We start from the raw sequence: 25,661 nt of genomic DNA, 5'->3' as shown, positions 1-25,661 counted from the left end.
TTCTGCAGGAAGCTCTTGGGTTTTCCTGGCGCTGTGTCTCTGTGTGCTGGTGTCCTCCATCTGTTGTAGGAAAGCCTTCCTGAACCTGCTGAGCCCACCTCACACAACACACACACACACACACACACACACACACACGGTTATATAATGTGTTAAACACACTCCCATCGTCTCAGAACTCGGTGAAATCAAGGGAAGGAAAAACTTGTGCAACATCTAGCTGCTTCCATTCAGCATTTTCAGCCTCTTTCCCTTTAAATCTGCTTTTCTGTGACCTCTGACCCCTCAGTGGAGTCTGGAAGTGTCATATTCTGATCAGTAAAAGCTGTGAAAATCATCCTGGAGGCGCTAATTAGAGGCAGCAGAGTGTCGGGCCCCGGAGGGCCTTCACTGGAGTCAACCTGCTGAAGGGTTTTCAGTTAGTACTGAGCGGTTAGCGCCGAGCAGCTAGCTGTTAGCGGTGATCTATTAGCACTGAGCAGCTAGCACTGAGCAGCTAGCGCTGACTGTAGCTTTCTTTTCTTGTTTTTTGTAATATTGTGACTTTAGTCTCAGTAAATCTCTTTTCTTGGCTCTAATCGTTTTCATCTGATCTTCATTTCTCGGTTTCCTCAGTTTGTTCAGAGTTAAACTGGATTATTTTATATTTTTTAAGGTTTTGGTTCTGGCAGATTTTCTGTATTTATTTGTCAGATGTTCAGCGGTGAACAGATTTCCAGATGAACGTCGATCATAACTGTCAGAACCGCCTGCCAGTGAGTCCGGACCTCCGGGTCGACCCGCTTCCTCTTTCATCTGAGATCTGCCGGTTCTCCACCAGGACAGGAGAACGAAGCTCCTGGACCGGTTCTGGTAGAACCTAAAGAGTCTCAGCTCATCAGGATGAAGGTCCAGATTTTAACAGATCAACTAAAATATAGATTACTGTGGGAAAAAATAAATGTTTGGAACATTTTAAGCCTTTTTTCTGATGGTTCTGAGAATAAAAACCCAAATGTCAGACCATCAGAATATTCCATCAGATCAGTAAAATCATGTGAATATTTAAATGTTTTACAGTATTGTATTGCGTTTAGCTGCAGCCTGTATTTGCATAAAGATTTTCATGTTTCTCAGTAAGAAAGGTTTAAATCCAAACGTCTCATCTGCTCTTCCTGCTCCGAACAGTTGGTGGTTTTTAATAAGCCTCCAGTGGTTCTGTAATAACGGACCCACTGGTGGGAATAAAAACCCAGAACTCTCCATCCTCACTGCAGGTTCAGCCCGACGGGCCGGTCGGACGGTTCTGGACCGGTTCTGGACCGGTTCTGGACCCAGATCTATTAAACAATGGAGAATCTGATAAGAGTTGGGTTGTTGACAGTAGAGTCTCTTTTTCTACCTAGCAACAGAGCTGGGTGAGTTCTGATTGGAGGAACTCATTTATTTCTGATCAGGTTCTTTGATGAAATAAAGATGGAAGGTGATGAAATAATAAAAGTTATTAACTCAGTTGAACTTTCACTGATCCGTTTTCAGCCAAACATGAAAACTTAAAATCCCAACCAGAGAAGTTGAACTTTCCTCCTCTTGGTTGGGGGAAAAGAAGGAGTTCAAGTTTCTCACAGCGTTTCCAATAAAAGAACTCTAGTTCCTGAACTGGTTCAGTTCAGAGCGATTTATTGACAGCAGTCGCCCGTAGCGAGGATGAGTCGTCAATAGAGGGCGCTAGCAGCCAGATCTGAGCTTTCTCCTTTATTTACTGGTTCCCTTTAATTTAACGACCCAAAGACGTTTCAACTCGTCGCCACGGCAGCGTTCAGTCTTACTGCACAAACAGGCCAGGGTCTGACCGCCAGAGAAGGGAACTGGTTGGACTGGTGGAGGTGGTTTGATCCGGTCAGCTGCTGGTTTCTCAGCAGGTTGCTGCTCAGATGACTGGCAGCTGTTGACCAACTGTTGACCGGTTAGCTCAGAAAGACCAGCTGTTCTGCAGAGGCCGAGTGGAGCAGCAGTCCACTCTGGAGCCTCTTTAGTCTGTGTGGAAACACAGCAGAGGTTTGAAGATGCGTTCAGAAACCAGTGGAACGGCCTGCTGGCGTCTTCTGGTTCCTGATCCTCAGCCACCCAGCTCTGACCTTAGAGATTTAAACCGATTGTCTACGTTCCTTCATTTCCATCAGTTTCAGTCTTTAGGGTCCGAATGAAGACCAGCAGGACTGATGATCTGGTCGGGCCCCTGGCCCGGTCTCTGGCTGCTGAGGGTCCTGAACACTGCTGCTGTCGACTCTCAGGCGTAAAAACTGATCTTTGTTTTTCTGTCCGCCGGCCGTCCTGCAGTCCGCGCTGACCGCTGTCCAGCCAAGTGTGACGGAGCATCTTGGACCTTCAGGACCGGTTCTAGTGAATAAAGAGCAGCTCTCAGTTTCTACGATCCGACCCTCACCTGGATCATGACCGATAGAACGGATCAACATGCTGACTCTCTGGCCAGCGGATGGTTCTGGTTCTGGTTCTGGTTCTGCAGCGCCTCTTGTTTTGGTGTAAACCCTCTGTGTTGGCTCTCTGTCGCTGTTCCTTCATTATGAGCAGTGGCTCCCGGCCTGCAGCGCCCCCCAGAGGACGGCTGTCGGCCCAGCAGGGGGAACCAGACGTCTGTTTCTCTCACGTCCCTGAAGAGCCGAGCGGCTAAATCAGCCAAAAACGTTTTGCTCGTCTCCGTGTGCCGCAGATTTCCATGTTTAACTTCCAGCCTCTGTTCAGCCTCTCCTGAGCGTGTTAGCGCTGCAGCGGGTTCTGGCCTGTGGCGGCGCGGCGGCGCGGCGGCGTGGAGGTTAACAGGTGTTCAGGTGGATTCCTCACCTTCTGCTGCTCCTCCAGCAGCAGATCAACTGGACCTTTTAATAGAGCAGCAGCAGGAAGTGAGACGGCATCAGACAGAGAGGTTAGCTTCTGTTAGCCTCTGATGCTACCGTCAGGCACCAAGCTGACCTCTGACCTCTGGTAACCAGGGAACTACAGGTCTGCTAGTCTAAATATAACAGAACCGCTGTGGTTTGGTAGAGCTGAAAGTTATGGAGACGATCATTTTATTGAGTTGTTCTGGTCGATCCTGGACCCGATCAGCCGGGTTTTATTCATCTTCATTCTTAGAAAATTAATAAAAATTAACTTTGGTCCCACTGAGGAGGAGTTGTGCCCCGTTTGTTTGTCCAGAAATCAGATGCTGACTGAAGAGGAAACTTTAAAACATTGAAGCTTTGTTTCCACTGGTTCGGTTCGACTCGTTCGGTTCGGCTCGACTCGGCTCGGTTCGGCTCGGTTCGGTTCGGCTCGGTTTGGTTCGGCTCGGTTTGGTTCGGGTCGGCTCAGCTCGGTTTGGTTCGGGTCGGCTCAGCTCGGGTCGGCTCGGTTTGGTTCGGGTCGGCTCGGCTCGGTTTGGTTTGGTTCGGCTCGGTTCGGCTCGGTTTGGTTTGGTTCGGGTTGCTACGCAGAAAACTCGCTAAGCCCGGTGAAAAAATATTAAAAGTAGCCAGGAAATCTGAAAATATGACAATACGGATTCCTAGACATAGAAAGTATAATTAAAATAAACCAACTTTTGCACTTTGATTAAATCCTAATGAATCAATCAGCCAGTGGATCTTATAATAAGATTTGTAATAATGGTCACAAAATAAAATAAATGTTATCTAAAATGATTGATGATGTCGGCTTTGTTAAATATTCAGGTATTTATTTCTTGTTTTCCTAAATCCTGGCGTTCTGTTCATGTGGAGCTGAGTTTAGATTAGCTGATGTTTCATAGCAGTTTGAAATAAATAACTTTATTCTTTGTTCACATCAGTCTCACTGGACGCTCAAATCAAACCTCAGATGCAGAAAGCTCCTCGTGCAACATGCTAACATCCAAGCTAGCTAGCACGCTGCCTCATGTAGCTGTGCTAACAGCTAACGCTAACGTAGCCCCGGTGCAGCGCCTTCCTGAACTCGCTGACCGGCGGTGAAAGCTGCAGCCTCATCAGTTTGTTTCAGTGGGATCAGATTCTGATTCATTCATTAATATTCATGTGATAAACTGACTTTATGTTTAAACTCATTTTTATGATTGTGAAACAGAAACGTCTCGTTCTGGTGAGAGTTAACGGGGAGTTCTGATCTCTGTGTGCAGAACATCAGCTCAGGGTTTTCTGTTTCTGCTGGGATCAGCGTTTCCAGCAGCCACATCAACACCAGTTAGCTTCAGGTTTCTGTCGGCTCGCCGCAGCGCGTCGGCGCAGGAAAATCCCAGAGAGGTGATTGATTGGGACGGGCGGCGGCGTCCCTCAGGGCGGCGGCCTGCAGCGATCGATGGGCCTGACCCAACGCTGCTGTCACAAAGTCCTGACGCCTCCAAACTGACCCAGCTGCTATGAAATAATAATGAAGGATGAGAAAGAAAATCTGCTTCACGCAGAAACCAGGCAGGGTTGGTGATGGAGGAGGAGGAAGTGACATCACGGCTCATCCTCACGAATGAGGAAAGTAGAAAAATAAACAGATTTATGGTTTATTATTTCAGATTATGATGGTTTGAACTGAGCAGAACCTGGTTGGTTCAGGATGTATCTACATGATCCTTCAGGTCAGTTTGAACTTTGAACTTTGGGTCTGATGTAGAGATTTAACGGAAAATGAAATGATGTGAAATTAGTTTGGAGCTTCATATTGTGGTACTATGGCTGGACAATTTGGCTTATCACTCTAGAAATGTTCTTATCAGTTAATATCAATAATTATTGGTACATTTTTTGTTTTATGTATCTGAAAAACAACCAAACTGGTGACGGGGCATTTCCCGTGACCTTTCACCCCACACCGTTTTATTATTGTGAAGCAGTTTTGAGTCACAGAGGATAAACATGAAACTGCTGCTGCGCAAGTTACTCAGCAGGCTGTTGCTAGGCAACCGCAGGGCGAGTGAGTTAGCTGATGCTACCAAGCTAGCTGAGTTAGCTAGAGCAGCTAAAGCCTTTCTCTGCGTACATCTCCCAGAATGCTGTGCGGTTCTGGATCAGAGTTCAGTGAATGTTCTATATATTAACTATTCAATGTATTATCTATTGATAATCATCACGTCTGTCACAATATCTATAGTTATTGATTTATTGTCTATGATTATTGATTTACTGTCCATTGGTACTAAAACCCAGACGACGACGTCTGGGACCAATAATCTGTAGAAATGTTCCTCCCTGGTTTGGTCCCAGTAGAACCGGGTCGATCGGACCATCAGGTGTTAAACGGGTTCAGTAGGTTCTGGTGACTCCTCTGTCATCACAAAGCATTGTGGGTAGTTTAGAGGTTTCAGCGCTGAGTTTTTACTTTATGATGTAGAAATTAATTGATCAGCAATCAGTTATCGATATCGGCCCATATTTTCATATCGGATCATCCCTAAACGGTCCTCGTATTTTTGTAGATGTAGTGAATCCTCGTTTCCATGGCGACGAGTCCCTGTGTGTAGAAACCGTCTCCTGTAGAGCCGGCCTCGCCGTGCTGGTCGGATCCCAGGAAAACCAGTTGCTGTTGCTCAGTCAGGTGGATGAGATGGAGCTGCTGCCTCGGCACTTTTCTACACCGCCCATAAAATCTGCCTCGTTCTTCATCGTGTCAGCCCCTCCTCCTCCTCCTCCTCCTCCTCCTCCTCCTCTCTTTATATCCATAGAAATCTCTTCCTTTATTATGTTTCTGCTGCTGCAGGTTTGATCTAATGCTGCTTGTCAGAGAGCCGCCTGCTTCTCTGAGCAGAACATCCGCAGATATGACTTCATTAGGAGGAGGAGGAGGAGGAGGAGGAGGAGATGAAGAGCAGCTGGGACAAATGATGGCGGATGAATCGGATCGACTCCTGCCTTGTTTCAGTTTCAGCGGCTTCTCAGATCATCACCTCCTGACCTTTGACCCAGGACCAGTCGGACCAGGCATCCATGTTGGTTTCCATCCGTTCAGGGTCAGAGGTCAACCTGCTGATGATGTCATTAAACATGGCGGCTCGTTGGTCCAAACCGTCGTTACAGAGTATTTAATAACAGATGGAGTCTCTGTAGGAGGCCGACTGGTTTTATAAAATAAATCTTTTATTGAATATCAATATCTGCTATAATCTGGACAAACTGAACAGAATCTGTTTCTGGAAAACGTTTCATATCTGGTTCATTCTAATCTGCAAATTATAAATCAACATAATAAATTCATTTTACAGTCAGAATCTACTGGTGGGATTTTCATCAGTAGGTATGAAATAGAAGAGCTGGTCTCAGTTTTAATCCGTCACCATCCAGGTGTTTAACAACCATCCACAGGAAGTGGTCACTGTGCCACAGGAAGTGGTCACTGTGCCACAGTTAGCATAGTTAGCATGGTTAGCATCAGCAGCAGTTTGTAGAAAGTTAAAACAGCTCAGAGATTTTCCAAATGCTGCCAACATTCCAGAACAAAGGAATTCAGCCTTCCTGTTGTCTGCTGAACGTCTCGCTCTCTCTCGCTGTCCAGCAGCCAAAACACGACTCAACATGTCTTCGGTACCAGCAGCTCAGTTCGTCCACATCGTCTGTTGCTGAGGATAAAAGCAGGACAGCAGCGCTGTGCATCATCTCCTCGCACTTCCTGTGTCTCAGGACTCTTCCTCGCTCCTCTTCCTCATTGCTCTTCCTCGCTCCTCTTCCTCGTTCCTCTTCCTCATTGCTCTTCCTCGCTCCTCTTCCTCACTCCATCTTCCTCGCTCCTCTTCCTCCTCTGCAGTCGGTGATTTATCACTTCCTGCTGTCAGCGCGTCACTTTTTTCTGTCCGGATGAATCCCTGAGCGTTCCTGCAGCGCCGCTTCCTTTATGCCTCTCTGATGCGTTTCTTCATGTGTGTCACCATGGTGACGGGGCTGGGATGTTTGCTGGGTTCTGGCCGGGTTCTGGCCGGGTCGTGCCGCCCGTCCTTCAGCGATCTGGCAGCGGTATGCGGCGCTGCTGGCTGCCGCCGCGCCGATTAGTCGGAACAAGCCTTTGGCAGCCAAACAAGGGATTTTCTCAACAACCTTCACAACCCATGAGTCATGTTTCTGCTGCTCCCCGTCAGAACCGCCAACCGGACCTGGTGGCAGCTGTAATTGGTGGAAACAACCAGACAACACCTGGGAATTACAAAGCAGCTCAGCTTGACCGGATCTGCAGAAATCGCTGGAATAGCGTAAAATTCAGCTGAACAAGAGAAACTTTGGGTTTGTTTGGTTCCGAGCGGCCTAACAGAGAAACGGTCCAGTCAAAACCCTCTTATTTGCTAAATATTGAATAAATGCACAGATTTAGAGCAGCTTCCTCCAACCTGGCTCTGCTGATGATTTATTTATGGAAACTAAACTCCAGAAAGATGAAAACATCCAGATTTTCTAAAACTAGAATCTCCAACCAAAGAGACTTTTTCCCTCAGTCCAGTTTAATAAATCCAGATTTAAACTCACTAATTTGAAAATTAATTAGATTTTAACATGTTAAACATGTTTTTTCATCTGGATCCTTTGTGTTTGTGTGTTTCTGGTACGACCGTAAATCTGACGCACAAGCGACGTCCCAAACCGCTTCTCCCCTCGTTTCCAGTCGTAACCATAGAAACAGAAACATTCGGTCTCTGAGTTAGCTGCATTTAATATTATTAAATTAACATTTAATATTAGATAATCTGAGCTTCATCAGGTCTCAGTGATCCATGTTAACGTTTGTATTCTGGTCTGTTGACCTCTGACCTCTAACAGATTTACTGTAATGTGAGTTATCGTAGTTTTAGTGTTGAATAATCATCTTTATGGAGGAAAAACTAAAAATGACTCAAATCAGAAGAAATATTGTAGAAAAACCCTCAAGATAAAGATCCAGGTTTCACTTCTCCACCTTCCTGTGCGCGGGTGTGTGTGTGTGTGTGTGGGGGTGTGCGTGTGTGTGTGCGCGGTGCGTGTGTGTGTGCGTGCGTGTGTGTGTGGGCGGCCATATGTGTGTTGTTGTTTGGCGCCGGAGGATCGGACATATGGAGCCCAGGATCTCATGCTACGAGGAGAATCGTGAAGAATCGGGTTCAGTTCATAAAATCCACATGAAGCAGAACATTATGGACCCAATAATAAAAAACTCATTTTTCTGAAACCTGTCAGCAGAAATGAATCTGCAGGAAGTGAAAATATCAGCCTGATCAACACCGAAGTGAGAAAAGATGCAGGAAGAAATGATTTAATTTTCTCAGAGTTTCCTTCAACGTTTTTATTCAGGTTGTGATTTATCGCTTTAGAAAAGATGAAAAGACAAAACTCACAATAACTTCCTCAATCTTGCAAAAGCATTTTTATGTTTGCTTGATGATTTTTGAGTTAACGCGCTGAAGGACAGACAGAAACGTTTACTGAGTTCATCGGAGGCTCTGCCTTACCAGAGGAACCAAACTGAAACATTTCTCACTCTGAGGAGGACGACCTCTCTAACCCTCTACTTCCTGTTTGTGCCAGCCATGTTGATGACATCACGCAGTGGTGCAGAAACTCGACTCGTTCGCGTTTTATTTTTAAAAGTTCTGGTTCTCCGTCCTGCTCTGGAAAATTGCCTCCAGCTCAGTCAGAGTTTTTTCCCAGCCTCGGTTTGATGGTTTAGTCTCACCTCACCTTGACTTGTCCCTGACCTCTGACCCCTGACGCCTCGGCGCTGGCCGGTCCGGTCCGCAGCATCAGTCCGTTTTGCTGCAGAGCCTCTGCAGTGCTGCAGCCTGTTGGCTGAGGGAGAACGGTGCGGATGTTTGCCTGGTAAAGGGCGGCGGTAACTGATGGCGGCGCGCTGCAACCTTTGCTGTTGGATCTTCATCCATTAGTGTAATTGTAAACGCTCACCTGCGGCTCCCGCCCCGCCTGACCTCCGCTGAGGAGCTGCCGATTTATTTTTACACTTTGCTCCCCGCTGCTGACTGCAAATGATAAATGTGTTGACCGGATCCAGGCTGATTGATCAGCAAACAGCGGCAGGAGGAAGAGCAGCTCAGCGGCGGCTGGCCGAGAACAAACCGCTTCAGGTGAAGCTGATTTCTGCTCCGTTATTAACTGGAAGCAGCGAGAGGTCGTATTTTAGTCCAGCAGGATCCTAAAGTTTAGAAACCTTTACGGCCCAGCAGCAGGAAGTTCAGAAGATAAACAGGATGACATTTAGATCAACATAAAACCATCAACCTGGAAACTGCAGCAGGAAGAAAAAGGTTTTATTAGAGGGTTCAGCAAAATGTAGAGGATGGATGGACAGACGGACAGACGGTTAATAAACCTAAACAAACCAACAGATTTTCTCTCCATGCTGATGATTTTCTGTTTTTCAGTGTAAAGGAAGTTAAGTTGTCATATTTTAATAATTAATGCTTTTATTTGTATTTTAATTATTTACAGAGATTCAGGAACAGAAAATGTGACGATCAGCTGCAGTTTTAGATGTTTTACTGATGATGGACGGATGAACAGAATCTGTGATTTACTGACCTTCATCTCATTTGTTCATATTTTAAATTGCTTTCTGTTTTTATCATATTTTGACTGAAATAAAGTAAAAGTTAAAGTTTTTGCTCATAACTCTATGAAAACCTGAAGCTGAATAACTTTAATGCGTTTATTGTTTTTGGCTTGTTTAAAAAGTCCCAGCCTTTATTACTCTAATGTCGGAGTTTAATTAGCGAAACCTAAAATTCACCAGATGAACGATGCTGAGTTCAGGAGAACGAGATTTTAAAGAAACGTTAAATAAAACGTTTCTTTTAAAAATGCATTTTTTCTGCATTTTTATAGATTTTGCCATGAACTCCTCAAACTGTTTTTCTGATTTCTCATCAAACCTTCTGGCTGTTCATGTTTTGTCTGTTGGTATTTATGGTTCCTATGGAAACCAAATGATTTAGTAGTGTTGGTGGTGTTGGCTGGTTCTGGTCACCTCAGAAACATGGTGATGTTCCGTGAACCCAGATCCGGTTCCAGACTTCGTCGCTCTGATGGAGGACGGATTCCTGACGACTGTCTGCCGTTCCTCTCCAGCTCCATGGACGCCTCGTCATGATGTTGGGTTCTTCGTTCTTCCCCTGCGCCCGGCTCCGGACCCGCCCTCTGCTCCGCCGCCTGCTCTCGGAGTTCCGGCCCGGCGGCGGCCCGGCACCGTCCAGGCGGCTCGGCACCGAGGGCCACACCCTGCAGCCTGTGATTGGCCAGGACTCCATCGAGCTGCTGGGCCACTCCTACCCCCGCGACGACTTCACCAACGTCACGCCGAAGATCCTGGCCAAGGTGGGCTTCCACCTGCAGAACCAGCCGTACCACCCGCTGTGGCTCATCAAGGAGCGGATCAAAGCTCACTTCTACAGGTGAGACCCGACGGACGGAGGTCCAGCTGTCCGGCGGACCAGAGGTCTGGAGGAAAAGCTTCAATAAACGCCTTACAGACTAGAACAATCGGGTTTGGTAGAACGAGCTAACGAGCTAAAGTTAGCGGTCAGCCAGGTCCAACATCAGTGTCTGACCTCAGAAATGTAATTCTGGAAGGACGATGAAAAATGACTGGAAACTGAGTTGAAACTGTTGCAGATTGGGCCGATGTCACGCTAAAGCCAGAGGAAGATGTTAAAGGGGCGGTGTCGTGTTTCCCAGGTATAATCAGGAAACTGTGTTAAAAATAAAATAGAGTTTATTGATCCCATACAGAACCAGAACCAGTGTGTTTCTGGGTCTGGGTCTGGTTCAGCTACTCCTGAGGGTTAATGTTAGTTAACCCTTCCAAACTGTTACATATTAAAAAATGACACAGGCTGTTATAAAATGCTACATATATAAAATATGACTTAAAAGAAATGTGACTTCCTGATTTATCATCGTGAAATTGGGCCTCTGTCTCTTTAAAACCTCCTGCTGTTTCTGAAGCTCCGCCCCCAGGAAGTCGTCCCAACATGGCTCCTCTATTAACCCTTTAACGTTTTTACCAGCGTTGCTCTCAGATATATATTGATATCTCCAGGCGTTAGACTGGTTCAGTTTGGGTTCTGACCTGGTACTGGTTTGGTTCCAGTTCTGACTGGTTTATAGCTGTGGTCTCTCCCTCCTCACCTCCATCTTGGTTTCCTCTGCAGCTCCTACGTCGGTCGCTGGGGCAACCCTCTGTTCTCCGTCCACGACAACCTGAGTCCAGTGGTGACGGTGCAGCAGAACTTTGACAGGTCAGAAGCTTCCTGATGCACCAACTGGTTCTGGTCCTGGGTCTGGGTCTGGTTCTGGGTCTGGGTCTGGTTCTGGTCCTGGGTCTGGGTCTGGGTCTGGGTCTGGGCCTGGTTCTGAGTCTGGACTGGGTCTGGGTCTGGGCCTGGTTCTCCACATCGGCTCCACTGAGACTGAAGCTGGTTAGATGTTGGTGCTGATTGGAAGAACGTCGAGAAAAGAGGATGGACGAGGGAAACTGGATCCAGACCCAGTCCAGAAGCGGTCCAGACCCAGACCAGACCCAGTCCAGAACCAGTCCAGAACCGGTCCTCTCTCTCTGCAGCCTGCTGATTCCTCCTGATCATCCCAGCAGGAAGCCAGGCGATAACTACTACCTGAACAGGTGAGCTGGTCCCTGCGGTGCCACGCTGACCCTAACTGGTTCTGACCCGTTTGTCCTACTGTCTCCAGAACCACCATGCTGCGGGCCCACACCTCGGCCCACCAGAGGGAGCTGGTCCGGTCCGGTCTGGACGCCTTCCTGCTGGCCGGAGACGTGTACCGGCGGGACGAGATCGACGCCAGCCACTACCCGGTCTTCCACCAGATGGAGGGGGTCCGACTCTTCTCCGACCACGAGGTTCTGACGGCGCCGTGCGGCTGAGCGGACCGGGCCGCGGCAGAACCTCTGACTGTGTGTTCTGCAGCTGTTCTCCAGGGTCCGCGGCGGGGACGAGCTGAGCCTGTTCGAGCGCGGCGGGCGCCGGACCGCCCAGAAGCAGGAGAGCCACAGCCTGGAGGCCGTCAAGCTGGTGGAGTTTGACCTGAAGACCACCCTGACCCGACTCGTCACACACCTGTTTGGACCAGGTGAGACCGGCCTGACCGGACCAGGCCGATAAGATCCTCTTCAGCGTCCTCACCCTCGTCTTCCTCCCCTCAGACGTGGAGGTCAGGTGGATCGACTGCCACTTCCCCTTCACCCACCCCTCCTTTGAGATGGAGGTGCGTTTCCAGGGCGACTGGATGGAGGTGCTGGGCTGCGGCGTGATGGAGCAGGAGCTGCTGCTGTCGGGTCAGAACAAAAACCAACTTTATCCACATTACCGACTGTTAAGATCACCACTAGGTCCTCATCATTAAGGTCACTAAGGTCATCATTATGGTCACTAAGGTCATTATTAGGATTAAGGTCATCATTAGTCAATAAAAGTCACCACTAGGGCCATACAGGTCAGTATTGTTACATACAGTATTTGGGTCGTGAAGGTCATTAATGTGAGTGAAGGTCATTAATGTGAGTGAAGGTCATTAATGTGAGTGAAGGTCATTAATGTGAGTGAAGGTCATTAATGTGAGTGAAGGTCATTAATGTGAGTGAAGGTCATTAAGGTGAACACGTTCAGGTTCAGTTCTTCTGTTTTCTCGGCGTTGTGAACTGAACCGTTTCCTGATCAAAATCTTTATTTTGACTCAAAATGTTTGGATCACATTCAGTAATAAAACTAGGAGAGGACCAAGCCAGAGCCTGGTGGCTCTCCGCTATGGACAGAACCTGATTGGTTGTTGGGGTCTACACTGTAAAATATGATGGTTGTGTCAAACTGATAAATGCAACAGGTTGGTTTTCCAGGCTGCTTCTCTAAAGCTGGATCATATTTTTATTTGACTGCTTCCAGAAAACTCAGTAAGAGTTTTTATTGAAAATATTGTTTTTCATACACAATCACATTTTGTGCCTATTTTAAATTATTCTGCTCAGTTGGACATTCTTTGGATCGCAGTTTAATAACGCCATGTTAGATTATTTCTCCTGTTAATGGACAGGCAGTTATGAGACATGTCCAGAAGGTTCTGGGTCCGCCGTCCCTTCAGGACGTCCACCTGTCCCTCAGGTGTCCCTCCCTGGACCCGTTACCTGTCCGACCCTCCCGCCCTGTTCGGTGTCCGTCTGTCCAGGTGTATCCGGTCCGTCTCTTCCTCCGCCTGCTCTCTCGCTGTCAGGCGGCTAAGTGCTAAACTTGCTGCTTTGCCCTGGAACAAGGCCGCTCCGCTCGGCGCTGCTTGTTCTAATCAATAAAACATTCTTAAAGACGCGGAGCGGTGGATCAAACCGCCGCTCTGTTCCCACTGACACGCTTCGCCGTGTGGAGGCGGGCTGTCGGCCTGCTAATGGCCGTTCTGTAGCTAGCAGCATGCTCTGGGTTTAAATGCGAACGGAACCACTCGGAGCGGACCGGGTCCGCCTCTTTAAGACGTCCACATCGAGTTTCAGTGTGGACTTTGGACTGAATGACATGAACCGGACCGGACCGGACGTCTGGGAGAATTTTCCGGTTTTAAAATGATTCTCAGAAGAAAAATGATGCATGAAAAGTGAAAAAAGTTAATATTACCATGAAAAACAAAATAAAACCCAATGGAACAAACTGATTAGTGCGTCCAGCAGCTTATCAGGGCCGTTGTGGATGTAAAAAGCAAATGGCCGCCAAAAAACTCAAAAACGTTTAAGATAAAAACTTGTAAATTTCTGGGTTTGACAAGTCGCCGGGTCCGGACTAGAGGAGGTTCTGTTGATCTCCATCAGGCTGAGGCAGCAGTACGCTCATTGTTCATGAAGACAAGTCGTAGCTAACACCGAGTCCACTCCGAGTCCCACTCAGAGTCCCACTCCAAGTCCTGACCCGAGTCCAACTCAAAGTCCCGCTCCGAGTCCTGACCCGAGTCCCACTCCAAGTCCTGACCCGAGTCCCACTCCAAGTCTCTCTCCGAGTCCCTACCCTTGTCCCGCTCCGAGTCCCACTCCGAGTCCCGCTCCGACGCCCGGCTGCAGCAGTCTGGATCTGCTAACAGAACGTCCCGTTTGGTCTCGGTGAGATCATCACTCAGCTGCTTTGGAAACATCGATTTTCCCTCAGCAGTGACTGTCAGGCTTCTTTCTCTCTCAGATGTTTGTTTTCTCTTCAAGATGTTTCCAGTTTAAACTTCCTCCTGTCTGTGCAACCAGAAACTGCATCATGGGAAAACTTCTTATAAAAATCAGCTCAATAAAAGTTTATGAAGATGTTACAGCTCTGAGGCGTGACCTTTGAACTGTCCATCAGTTTACTGAGATGATCAGAACCTGATAGCATTCTGGCTAATGTCGGCATATTAAAAAATATTATTTATTTGCACTTTCTCTGTAATAAATAAATAAATTCAATTTAAATTCAAAGCAACTGTGGAAGCACTAGCTAAACAGTTAGCTGCACTAATTAGCACTGATTACAATCATCAGTCATGCTAGCGCTAAAGCTCTACAGCAACAAACAATTAGGTGGACGCTAATGCTAAAGCTGAACACCAACATGGAGTTAGTGGAAGTTGTCAAACTTTATTCAACTTAGTTTAGAAAAATAGCAAGTATCCAGAAAATTTTATTTAGGTGAAGCTAAGTGCTCTATGCATTTTAACAGTTAGCAAAACAACAAAAAGTGCTAATCTAAAAAATTAGCTGCACTATTAGCATGTTAGCAGCATTTCTCGTGACAAATTTCTTTATTTCCCACAATTCCACTTAGCTGGAGACAGCGAACCTTTAGCTAAGGTTGAGGCGCTAAGTGTTTTCTAAGTTAGCAAAGGTGCTGACGCGCTAACCTACAATATTAGCTACACTGTTAGCTCATTAGCAGAGCAGTGGAAGTGAGCTGACGACGTCCAGCTGCTTTCACTGAGCTGTTGTGTTTATCCTTGAACTGTTTCTGTTGTGCAGCGTTTTTGTGAAGCGTTTGTGTTTTTCCTGCGGTTTCATCATCGCGGCTTTGTTACGGTTTTCATCTGACGTGTGTTTCGGCTGGACACTCCAGTCATCCCAGTCCTCATTCACAATCTGCCTGGAAAACCATTACACCCAGTTAAAGTCACTCTGCTGACAGTTTGCACACACACACACACACACACGCACACACACACACACACACACACCCACACAGACACGCACACACGCACACACACGTCTCTGTTCTCATTTTCACTCTTTCAACACTCCTCACCCTCTCCACCTCCCATACGTATCCACTGCGGCAATGTGGCTCGTTGCCTTGGAAACCACTCATTCACCCCCCCATCCCACACCAATCCCAACCCCAACCAGCATCACCCCTCCTCCATCCACCCTACACACACACACACACACACCCACACACACGCACACACATACACACACACACACACACACACACACACTTCTTTTCTGCAGCACAGAGGAGACAATAAGGCAGAAGTGGTGAAGACGAGGGGAGCAGGAAGTTAATGTGATGAAGAGGAGTAGTGGGGGTGATGATGAAGAGGAGGCTTAAATGAGTGGCAGGACCTGATCTCCACAAGAGGCAAAAACAGGGGCACCAGTTGGTGTTGGCTGGTGTGTGTGTGTGTGTGTGTGTGTGTGTGTGTGTTTTATTTAATGGTGGGAAGCGTGACGGCCATATGTGTTGCCGCAGGCTTGTCGCGCTGAGGGAGAGAGTTAATGAGAGGAGGAGGAGGAGCGTGATGAAGGTGGTGAAAGTTTGCTGAGTATTATGGGATGAGTCAGAGGTTAACGCGCTAATGGATTAAAAATAATTTAATATAAAATAAAACACAACTGAAGATGATTAAGAAGGAAGATTTTCCTCCATAAAGCCACCAGTCAGCTTCCTGTGTGTTCGTGTCATTACCAGTTAATCACCAGTTGATGGAAACCAGTTCACTGCCAGTGCAGCTGGCGCCCCCTAGTGGCAGTGTTGGGTGTGATGATTTTTAATGTGACCATAAATTCAAATTTAATCTAGAATATCCTGAAGAAATCGCAGTTTGGAGCTGATGTATCTGACAGCAGTGCTGCTTGGCACACACACCTCCAAATTGCACGCAGGCTTAGCTGTGCTGGTTGCTAGGAGACGGAGGAATGCGGTTTTCCATCCGCATCTCGAATCCAAAATATAATCAGAGAAAAGCCGACATCCGAAGGAAAAACGTCTGAAGGTTTGAATCAGAAAACCAAGCAGTTTTCCATGAAACTGATTTTAAAAACAAAAAACTTTACAGTAAATAAATAAAGTCACATGTTGAATAATATAAGGAAAATATAAACTGATTAAAAAATTAATGAGGCTTTTTTTGGTGTTCACACAAAAAACTGAATATTCAAACAAATAATTTAGTATTTATACACATAATTAAAATAATTTAGTGTTAATAAAAAATACTTTATTTTATATGATTTATTGTCTAACACACACACTGTTAGATGGGGTGTGTGTGTCTGCGGGTTTCTCCCTCTGGTTTTGTTGGGCAGCATGTGGGACTTGGCAGTAATGACTGGATTTCACCGCCAGACACACATTAACACACACACACACACACACACACACACACACACACACACACACACACACACACACACACAGGGAGGGGGTTAATGTGTGTGTGAGGTGCAGTCTGATTAAAGTCGTGTTGCAGACATTAACAGGCTCTTTGGTTCCTCTGGGACTGTTGGGTTCAGGTGGCGCTGCCCCCCCCACTGCCCCCCCCTCTGATTAAGTCATGTGACCCCCCCCCTCCCTCATTACCTCCTTCCATCCTTCCTCCATTAAACCTCTTCCCATCTGTTTTTCCTCCTCCACCATCAGGATGGAGGGAGGAGCCAAAATGGTGACCTTTGACCTCTGTTATGTTTTTGGCTTGTAAAGAAACGCCTGCTGCTCTTGACCTTTGACCCCAACACCCTGATCCATCCATCCATCCATCCATCCATCCATCCATCCATCCATCCATCCATCCATCCATCCCAGTACTCCAGATCCAAACCCAGAGAATAAAACTCTTCTTTCTTCCTCTCTGCTCACACACCAGGCGGTGGGGAGACGTTTCTGTTAGTGTGTCTCTGTGTGTGTGTGTCTCTGTGTGTGTGTGTCGGGGTGTGTGTGTGTGTGTGTGTCTCTGGGGTTTGCGGAGGGCAGAACAAACATTTGTTTGTGCAGCGATCCATCTCAGCCTGCTCTGCTTCCTCCATAACAAGCAGAGGAAGAGGAGCAGATAGAGACTCTGAATAATAATGCTGTGAAACCTGAGGGAGGTCAAAGGTCGCTTAGATCTACGTTAGACGGGGGGATCCTCCCAGACACCGAGCCAGTCAGAGGAGGAGGAAGACATGAGTCAGTCTGCCGTCGCCGAGGGTTTCCCTCACAGCGAGGCAGAGGAGGAGTGGTGCTGAGGGCCACGGCTCGCTACGCAGGAGGGATTTCTGGCTTTCACACCAAACATGTAGAAAACGTAACTTTTTACGTTTAGCGGAGAGGAGGAGAGAATGAGAGGATGAGAGGAGAGAAAACTCTGTTACCGACTTAAGTTTTAACGGCTTTTCAGACCCAAAGTGACTTTCTGCTAAAAAAAGAGACGAGAAACAAATCTGGCAACAAATCTACCAACGAATCTGGCAACTTTTCTTCACTAAAGCAACTATCATCTTTTTTAACGTAATCCATCAACTCTCGCTTTGAAATCCCGACTCGCCACCAGGGGGCGCTGTGACGTCGACGTCAACCCTTGGCACCAATAGGAAAATGTAACTGCAGTACCACGGATCTACCCAAAGAGGGCAGCATCGAGGCAGTTTTATATTACAGAATTTAAAAATGTAGAAAAACTGTCCTAATTTCCACAGAAACATAAAAAATCTCCTTCATGTCCAGATCAGACAGTTTATCTGCTAATTAATGTTTATGTTTGGTTCAGTTATTTTTCCTCTGCAGGATCATTTCTCTGTTTCTACTATTAAAACATTGATTTAAAGTTCAGCCTGCTTGGGTCAGGATCACGGTAAAGTTCTGCAGAACATGAACTTGATTCATCTGTAGTTTATGTAATAATAAATGATGGGGCAACTTCTCCATTCTTTTGGGGGTTTTTTTACCCCTCCAGGGTTATTTTTGTGGCTCTAGTGTCCCTGATATGACAGCAGGCTGACAGGAAACGGGGGAAGACATGCGGCAAATGTCGTCGGGTCCGGGAGTCGAACCCGCGACGGCCGCGTCGAGGACTCAAGGCCTCCAAATATGGGTCGCGCTAACCGCTACGCCACCACGGCACGCCCATCTTCTCCATTTTTAACCTTTTCCTTCGCATCACTTTATTCCTCTGAGGTTTTTAACATGAATCTGAGAAAATGTGACGTTCCTCACTGATAACCAGATAACTGATCTGAAAGTTTTCTGCATGTTTGGCGTGAAGGAGGCCGAGCGGTTCTGGTTCCGACGCTGCAGAGACTCAGACCTTCTGCTGCTGCTAAAAATACTCTGCAGATAAAAATAGATCCGAGCGGCTGCTGACCGCAGTCAGTCACGGCGCAGCGTGCGCCTCGGTCTGCAGAGCAATAAAAACAGATCAAAGGATTTATTTCACTTTCATTTCTGCCTTTATTAGAAAACACTTGAACTGCAGCAGCTCAGCCTGATTCTTCCTGTAAATCCATATTTCAGACGCTGAGTCAGATTTTATTGCTTCTGCTGCTGCAGAGCAAAGTTTCATCCTGCTGGAAGCCGCTGGATCTGGATCAGAACCGACACGGTGATGGAGTCGCTCCGGGACAAATCCCTGCTGTTTCCCCGGATGTTTGCTCCAAACCGATCTGTCCTGCTGCGACCCGGACCGGGAGCAGCGGAGGAAAACATGAGCTGCTGCGCTGGTTCTGGTTCTGCTGGTGGTTCTGGTGCTGGTGGTTCTGGTTCTGGTTGCTCTGGTTCTGGTTCTGGTGCTGGTGGCTCTGGTGCTGGTGGCTCAGGTCCTGGTGGTTCTGGTTTGTTCTGTCTGTGGAAGATCTGACAGAAATCAGAAACATCCTCACAGCAGATCCAACAAAACGGTTCTGATCCGATTCTTCTGCTTCTACAACTGCAGAGAGAAAAAGAGAAACATGAAACTTTTTGTTGATAAACAATAATAATTAAATATTCATGATAATAGCTTTGGTTCTGTCGGTGTCACAGCGCCACCTTGTGGCCCGGCTGACCTGCTCATTGTTTTTCTTAACTGTTCTAAAATGTTCCGACGTCGGGCCGAGTGGCGCAGCCATGTTCTCCCATGTGTCTATTGTCCAGTCATAACCTTTGACCTGCTGAGGTTTGATTAGTCAGGAGCTGATCCTCTGAGTCGTTTTCCTGGAAGGAGGTGACCTTTGACCCTCCTCAGGTTGTTGGGCAGCAGTAGTTGCTGATGATGCTAGCGCTAACGTAGCGTCAGGTTCTGCTGATGAAGGGAAACCGTCCCGTTAAGGTTCTGTTGTTTCCTCTTGACGGTTTTTATTAATCCTCCTCCTCTCTAAGTCATCGGTTACGTTATCGTCCTGTAGCTGGAGCAGCTGACGTGTCGCCGTGGTAACGGGGCAGCTGCTGACTGATGAGTCGGCCGTTTCATCCTGTTGACTCAGTTTGGCTGGACGCTGCGTGACGAAGACGATGCTGTGATGTCACCTTCATCCTCCCCGCGGTGACGCGCGTCCCACAGCTGACATGTTTGTCTTCATCGTCTCCATCTGCGCTCCTCTTCCTCCGTCAGGCTGAGTCAGCAGCTCAGCGCCGCACAGCTGCTGCTGCTTCCTGCAGCTCCAGAGACGAACCGGCGGAGAGCAGAGGACCGACTGGACCGACTGGACCAGCAGGACCGACTGGACCAGCAGGACCAGCAGGACCTGCAGGACCAGCAGGACCGACAGGACTGACTGGACCAGCAGGACCGACTGGACCGACTGGACCGACTGGACCAGCAGGACCAGCAGGACCTGCAGGACCTGCAGGACCGACTGGACCATCAGGACCGACAGGACCGACTGGACCAGCAGGACCGACTGGACCAGCAGGACCAACTGGGCCAACTCCCAACGCCTCCGACCCGTTAGTCAGGCAGCTTCGTTAAAACAGGTCCATTTAATCAGCCGACCTCCAAAAACAAGGCAAGCCTGGACTGGCCTAGTCAAAGTCACAACAAACAGTAGAAGAAGAATCCATGAACCCAGAAACACGACGAGTCGCTCTGTTTTCCTCGTCTAGTCAAAGGCCGCTTCACGCTGCTCTGCTGAACATTTCCTGTTTCCAGTTTTACTTCCTGTTTCCAGAGTTTTACTTCCTGTTTCCTGTTGCGTCCATCTTCTCCTCTGTTATTATTCAGCCTGTTTGGTACAAAATGAAACCTGGTGGTGGCAGCATCATGCTGTGGGGTAGATGAACGGTTCTGATTGGTTTCTACTTTTGGACCAGAACCTTCCGGTCCGGTTCAGAGCCTCAGAGTCTGCTCTTCCTCCTCCTCCTCTTCCTCTCCGTCTGTTTGGACTGAGAGCTTCCCGGGTCTCTCTCTGCGTCTCCATGACGACCAGGTTGCTCCCCGGTCAAGCAGCAGGATAACGAGACATTCCCGACCCCGGTTACCGTGGCGTAACCCCTGGTTACCGTGGCGTAACCGCGGTTACCGCAGCGATGCGACTGACTGGTTCAGCAGCAATTATGCAGCTGGAAACTCATTTTTACTTTAATTAGGCCAATTATATCAGAAATATAATGCAAAACAATAAATATAGAAATTAAATACTGATAACAGTTTGATGCTTTTGGTCATTTTAGAAAAATTTAGGGAAACAAGAAAACATTAAAATAAATACTAAGAATTAAAAACTGAAGCAGAAAAAATACAGCTGTTAAAATAAAAACACAAAATAATTATAAAGTAAAATGTGTAAAACATAACATGGCAAAATACAACAAATAAATGAAATATGATATAAACATGTAAAATAAAACATAAAGAAATTAAACAACGGCCAGATGAGTAAAATTAAAATACGACAAAAAATTTAACAAAAACAAAATAAAATAGAAAACCCAACAAACAATGAAACATTAAAAAATAACATGAAATATATAAAAGCCAACAAGAAGAAATAACATAAATAAATATTTAAAATGATAACATGGCGTCTAAACTGAAATACAAAATGACAAAATAAATAGTAGAAAGAAAATCTGACAATTCAGCTGCATGGAATACAATAAAATATAAAAACATATGAACTAGACATAAAAACAGCTTTTAATAGAAAAAATAATAAAAATAAATTTACTGAACTTTTAATTCACAAACTCACTTTTTGTTTTAATATATAATCTTATGAAAATTCTGGTTGTTTTATCATTTTTAACAGATGTTGGCATCTAAAAAGTTTGCATATAAATAATAAAATAATTCATCCTTTTTAATCAGCTTTTCTGTTATGTTTAGTTTTCTAAACTCAAATTGATATAAAAATGAAAATCATTAAAAAAATCCAAATAAAAAGTAAAAGCAGAGCGTGTGATTGGACTAGGCCATGAAGAAGTAATGGCATCCTAACAGTGGTAAAGTCTGAACATCTGGACTCACTTTCCCTCAGAAATCACATTTTCTCTGTTTTTATGGGACAAAACTAAAATGCTGAGCAACATTTTCTGCTCATAGTTTTTATTAAACCAGATTTTTATGAGTTTCATCTCTGAATCATAACAAGTTTACGTCGTTTATGGCTCATCCAGCTGAGCAGAGCTTCACTGCAACTGGATGAAACATTAAAGTTTCCCGTTAAATAAATCCGTACAGATGTTTCAGAGATGAACGCGGCGGTTCTACCTGTCCAGGCGAGGCAGCGACAGGAGGAAGCTAATCAGGAGGGCGAGGAGCGGCCGGAGATCGTGTTCGGTGTCAGGCTGGCGGCGGAGACGAAGGTCGCGCCTGTTCTTCTTCTGCTGCTGTGAAACAGGAAGTGGAGACATGGAGGACCGAGCCTAATGACCGACTCCATGTTTCTGCTCCGACCCGAAGTCAAAACGCCGAGCCTGACGCTCCGACATCTGGAAGAGCTTAAACATCTGGAAGAGCTTAAAACATCTGGAAGAGCTTAAAACATCTGGAAGAGTTTAAAACATCTGGAAGAGCTGGACAATTAAAATATGAAAATCATGACTGTAATGTGTTTACAGTAAAACAATCCTCGTGATCCAGTCCGGCCCGGTCCGGTCCGGTCCAGTCTGGTAAAGATCTCCAGATTTTTACTGAATCTTGAAACTCAAATTCATAAAAACTCTCAGTAAACAAAAGAATAAAATATTTCTGACATATCATCAAATACGACCTCATCATGTTGACCGGACATCCGGACCTGGTTTGGACCGAACAGAAACTTCAGCTACAAATTTAAACAAATTAAGTTAATATTTCTAAATGTAGATATAATTAATATCTATGACATTTCTTTGTACCATCAGGTGGTTTAGTTAACTGCAGATCACACACATGCTGGACATTTCCTGTTCAGACTGTCACCACCAGGGCGGCGCCACAGAGATCAAGCTGGTTCTGATTCTGGCCTGTGGATCGGGTTAAAATGATGCCTTTATTTTCTTAATGCGGACACTAGATGGACTCTAACTAAAGGCTGAATTGTCTAAATATTTCAGTTCTGTGATGAAAGATGAATTTATTTTGAAACGTCTCCACCAGAGGACATGAAGCTGACTCAGGAACCTTTTAGATTTAAAATCTAAAGGTTTGACATGTTAATGATTAATTAACCTGAATAAAAAACAGGAATATTTAAAGTGTCTGAACGAGAGCTGAACAGTTAAAGTTTAATCCAAGTGGGATTAAAGATGGATTAGGGAGAAACCTTCTGATAGTTCCACAGCAGAACGACGAGGCGTCGTCCGACCCGATTCGACCCGATAACAGCCGAACCTTCAGATCCCCGTCTGACCAGAACGTCCTGCTGATGGAAACCGTTTGGACCGAGGAGTTCTGGTTCCTTTAGGTTCACGTTACGACTGAAAGTTTGGAAAATTCTCCAGCAGGAAAGATTTGGGTTCAGAACATCGGAGGAAACGAGCTCTGCTGCGTTTAAAACGACCTACTGAAACTGACCTCTGACCTCTGGTTCTCCAAAAGCAGGAAGTGGACTACAGAGCAGGGCATTCTGGGTAAATACAACCAAAGCTAACGTGCTAGCCTAGCGCTAGCAGCAGAAATGGCTCCTGGTCTTCAGCCAAAGACTAAAGAGAAATCCTCCAGCACTAAAATCTGACGCCTCCATCTTGTTTCCATCTGGTGAAGAAGGAAGTTGCTCTCAGTGTCTTCAGAGGTTTTTGTGTCGTTTCCTTCAGTGGTTCTTGGTGCAGCGCCCCCACAGGCCAGGAGGGGAACAGGTTGGTTTGGGTCAGAACCACAGCAGCTGGAGGTGGAGCAGATGATGGAGTTTATAAAGTTTATAAAGTTTATAAGTTTGCTTTTGTCCTTTGAACAGGTGAGACCAGAGTAGTGCAAAGTTTTCCCATAATTCATTGCAGCATGTTTGGAAGAACAAACACAGAATAACTTTTTGAGATTACATGTCAGCTCGTTTCTCCGGGAGACAGCAGAACATTTTAATTTGAACTTTTAAACAAATCCAATCAGCTCTGAACTCGTATTTGAACACAAATTAAAAGTTTGTGGGACTGGCCCAAAGAACGCTGAAAGTTGGACCAAAGTCTCTAAAAGGTTTAAGTTTGAAAATTAAAACTTAAATAACGTCCAAGAGGAAATCCAGGAGGAAATCTGAACAAACACTGAGGAGGATAGAAGAGCGAACAGACCGATGAAGATCTGAGTCCGTTATGTTCTCAGCAGCGAACAGGACAGGTGTGGAGATAACGGCCGGAAAACCAGCAGAATCAGTTCAACAAACTAAACTCTGAAAGGTTTCCAGGAATAAAAACATGGAGCAGAATCTCATTAATCATTTCAGGAAGACACGACTGGAGGAGACAAACCGATTATTTTCTGTTTCCACGTCAGATTCATGTCAAATATTCTCATTAAAACAACAACAGATGATCCATATTTACCTGCATAGAGACATCAGCAGGTTCTGCTTCACCTGTCTGTGCTGGAGGTGGACAGATGGAGAGGCAGACACACACACACACACACACACACACACCCAGGCAGACACACACCCAGGCAGACACACACCCACACACACACACACACACACACGCTGCGTGTCGGCGGCTCTCCTCAGCGTTTGTGTCCAGGTGTTGGAGTTCAGGGGATTTCCCTCCGTCTGTTGTCTGCAGAATCGTCTCAGGTTTGGTAAAAAGTTTGAATCAAAACTCTGAGCTGGAGGGTCAAGTGAGGGTCAAGTGAGGGTCAAACGAGGGTCAAATGAGGGTCAAATGAGGGTCAAACGAGGGTCAAACTGTCCTGGTAGAAGAACGGGGATGAAGAGCTGAAGGAAAGCAGGTGGCGCTGTTGATTGATTGGTCCAGAGCGTTCCTCGGGGTTAAACTGGTTTCTCCTGGATGGTTTCCAGTCTGGAAGCTGGACGGGAATCTGAGCGTTTATGTTTCTGAGGATTTTTACTCTTTGGAGCAGAAAGTTTCTGCTAATCCTCTAAGAGTCGAAGCGAATCATGAACAGTTGGAAATATTAGTTTTTGTTTTTGATAACGTCCTTTCAGTCACTTTTTTCTGCTACGCCAACAGAATTCGAAGGTTGGTCGCTCATGTTTCATCTGCAGGGTTTAAACTTTTTACAGGTTTTTATCAAATACTGTTTTACATTTTTTTTTTTTTTTTTTTTTTTTTTTTTTTTTTTTTTTGTAACCCCTCCAGGGGGTCTTTTTGTGGGCTCTAGTGTCCCTTTTCATGAAGTAGGCTGACAGGAAAGGGGGAGGGAGAGGGGGGAAGACATGCGGTAAATGTCGCCGGGTCCGGGAGTCGAACCCGCGACAGCCGCGTCGAGGACTTGAGGCCTCCAAATGTGGGTCGCGCTAACCCCTACGCCACCACGGCACTGTTTTACATTTTTTATGATTGCTTTTAGTTTTGCTTTCAGCAGGGCCGGCCAAAAGCTTTTTGGGGCCCTTAAACCAAGATGGTTCATTGTTGCTAAGCTACTCTCTGTGTGTAGCATAGCTGCTAGCATTAGCATTGTTTGTAATTAGCTTACATCACACCAGTATTTTTATAGCTGCTGATTTTAACTTTACAGGAGAAACAAACTAAATTATTTTGCTTTTGAAAAGCAGAGTGGTATTAAGTTTGTTTTAACTATTTTAAACCAAAACCAGCTGATAAATTTACAGCAAACAAGTTAAAAAGTTTGATATTTTCTATTTCACCAAATCAGAAAACAGATATTACAAAAACACAGTTCTTTAATTTGATGGTCTTGTTAGCATTTTTAGCTAATGATATTAAGCTCTTGTTGTTTCTCCCAGCTGTGTCTTTATTTTATTTGCTGGTTTTGCCCGGCAGCCATCTTGTTTTGTCTGGAATGCTGTGAGATTATTCCCAGAATATTTTAATGTGAGATCATCTCTAATCTGGAGCAGTTCTGATGTTTCAGAGTTTGGTTCGTTTTACGCGCCGCTGCCTT

At 46.0% G+C, this 25,661-nt stretch overlaps 2 protein-coding genes across 11 annotated transcripts in view; both read left to right on the top strand.

Moving 5' to 3' along the window:
• Positions 1-25,661, top strand: part of LOC116712074 (NACHT, LRR and PYD domains-containing protein 3-like) — a 1,065,068-nt gene that overhangs the window by 148,152 nt on the left and 891,255 nt on the right. The gene's annotated exons all lie outside the window — the stretch shown is intronic.
• Positions 1-25,661, top strand: part of fars2 (phenylalanyl-tRNA synthetase 2, mitochondrial) — a 66,240-nt gene that overhangs the window by 5,429 nt on the left and 35,150 nt on the right. For 3 of the 4 annotated variants that reach the window (XM_032552026.1, XM_032552027.1, XM_032552029.1), the window contains exons 3-8: positions 10,059-10,381; positions 11,141-11,227; positions 11,551-11,610; positions 11,679-11,847; positions 11,915-12,077; positions 12,151-12,282. In XM_032552026.1, coding sequence (XP_032407917.1) covers positions 10,077-10,381; positions 11,141-11,227; positions 11,551-11,610; positions 11,679-11,847; positions 11,915-12,077; positions 12,151-12,282 — 916 coding nt within the window. In that variant the 5' untranslated portion in view covers positions 10,059-10,076. The remainder of the gene's footprint in view (positions 1-10,058; positions 10,382-11,140; positions 11,228-11,550; positions 11,611-11,678; positions 11,848-11,914; positions 12,078-12,150; positions 12,283-25,661) is intronic. The other variant, XM_032552028.1, reaches the window with a different exon arrangement.

This window comes from Xiphophorus hellerii, chromosome 21 (genome assembly GCF_003331165.1).
Source record: "Xiphophorus hellerii strain 12219 chromosome 21, Xiphophorus_hellerii-4.1, whole genome shotgun sequence".
In the NCBI taxonomy this organism is placed as follows: Eukaryota; Metazoa; Chordata; class Actinopteri; order Cyprinodontiformes; family Poeciliidae; genus Xiphophorus; species Xiphophorus hellerii.
The sequence above is the reverse complement of the archived record's forward strand: the minus strand, read 5'-3'. Positions and strand labels throughout refer to the sequence as shown.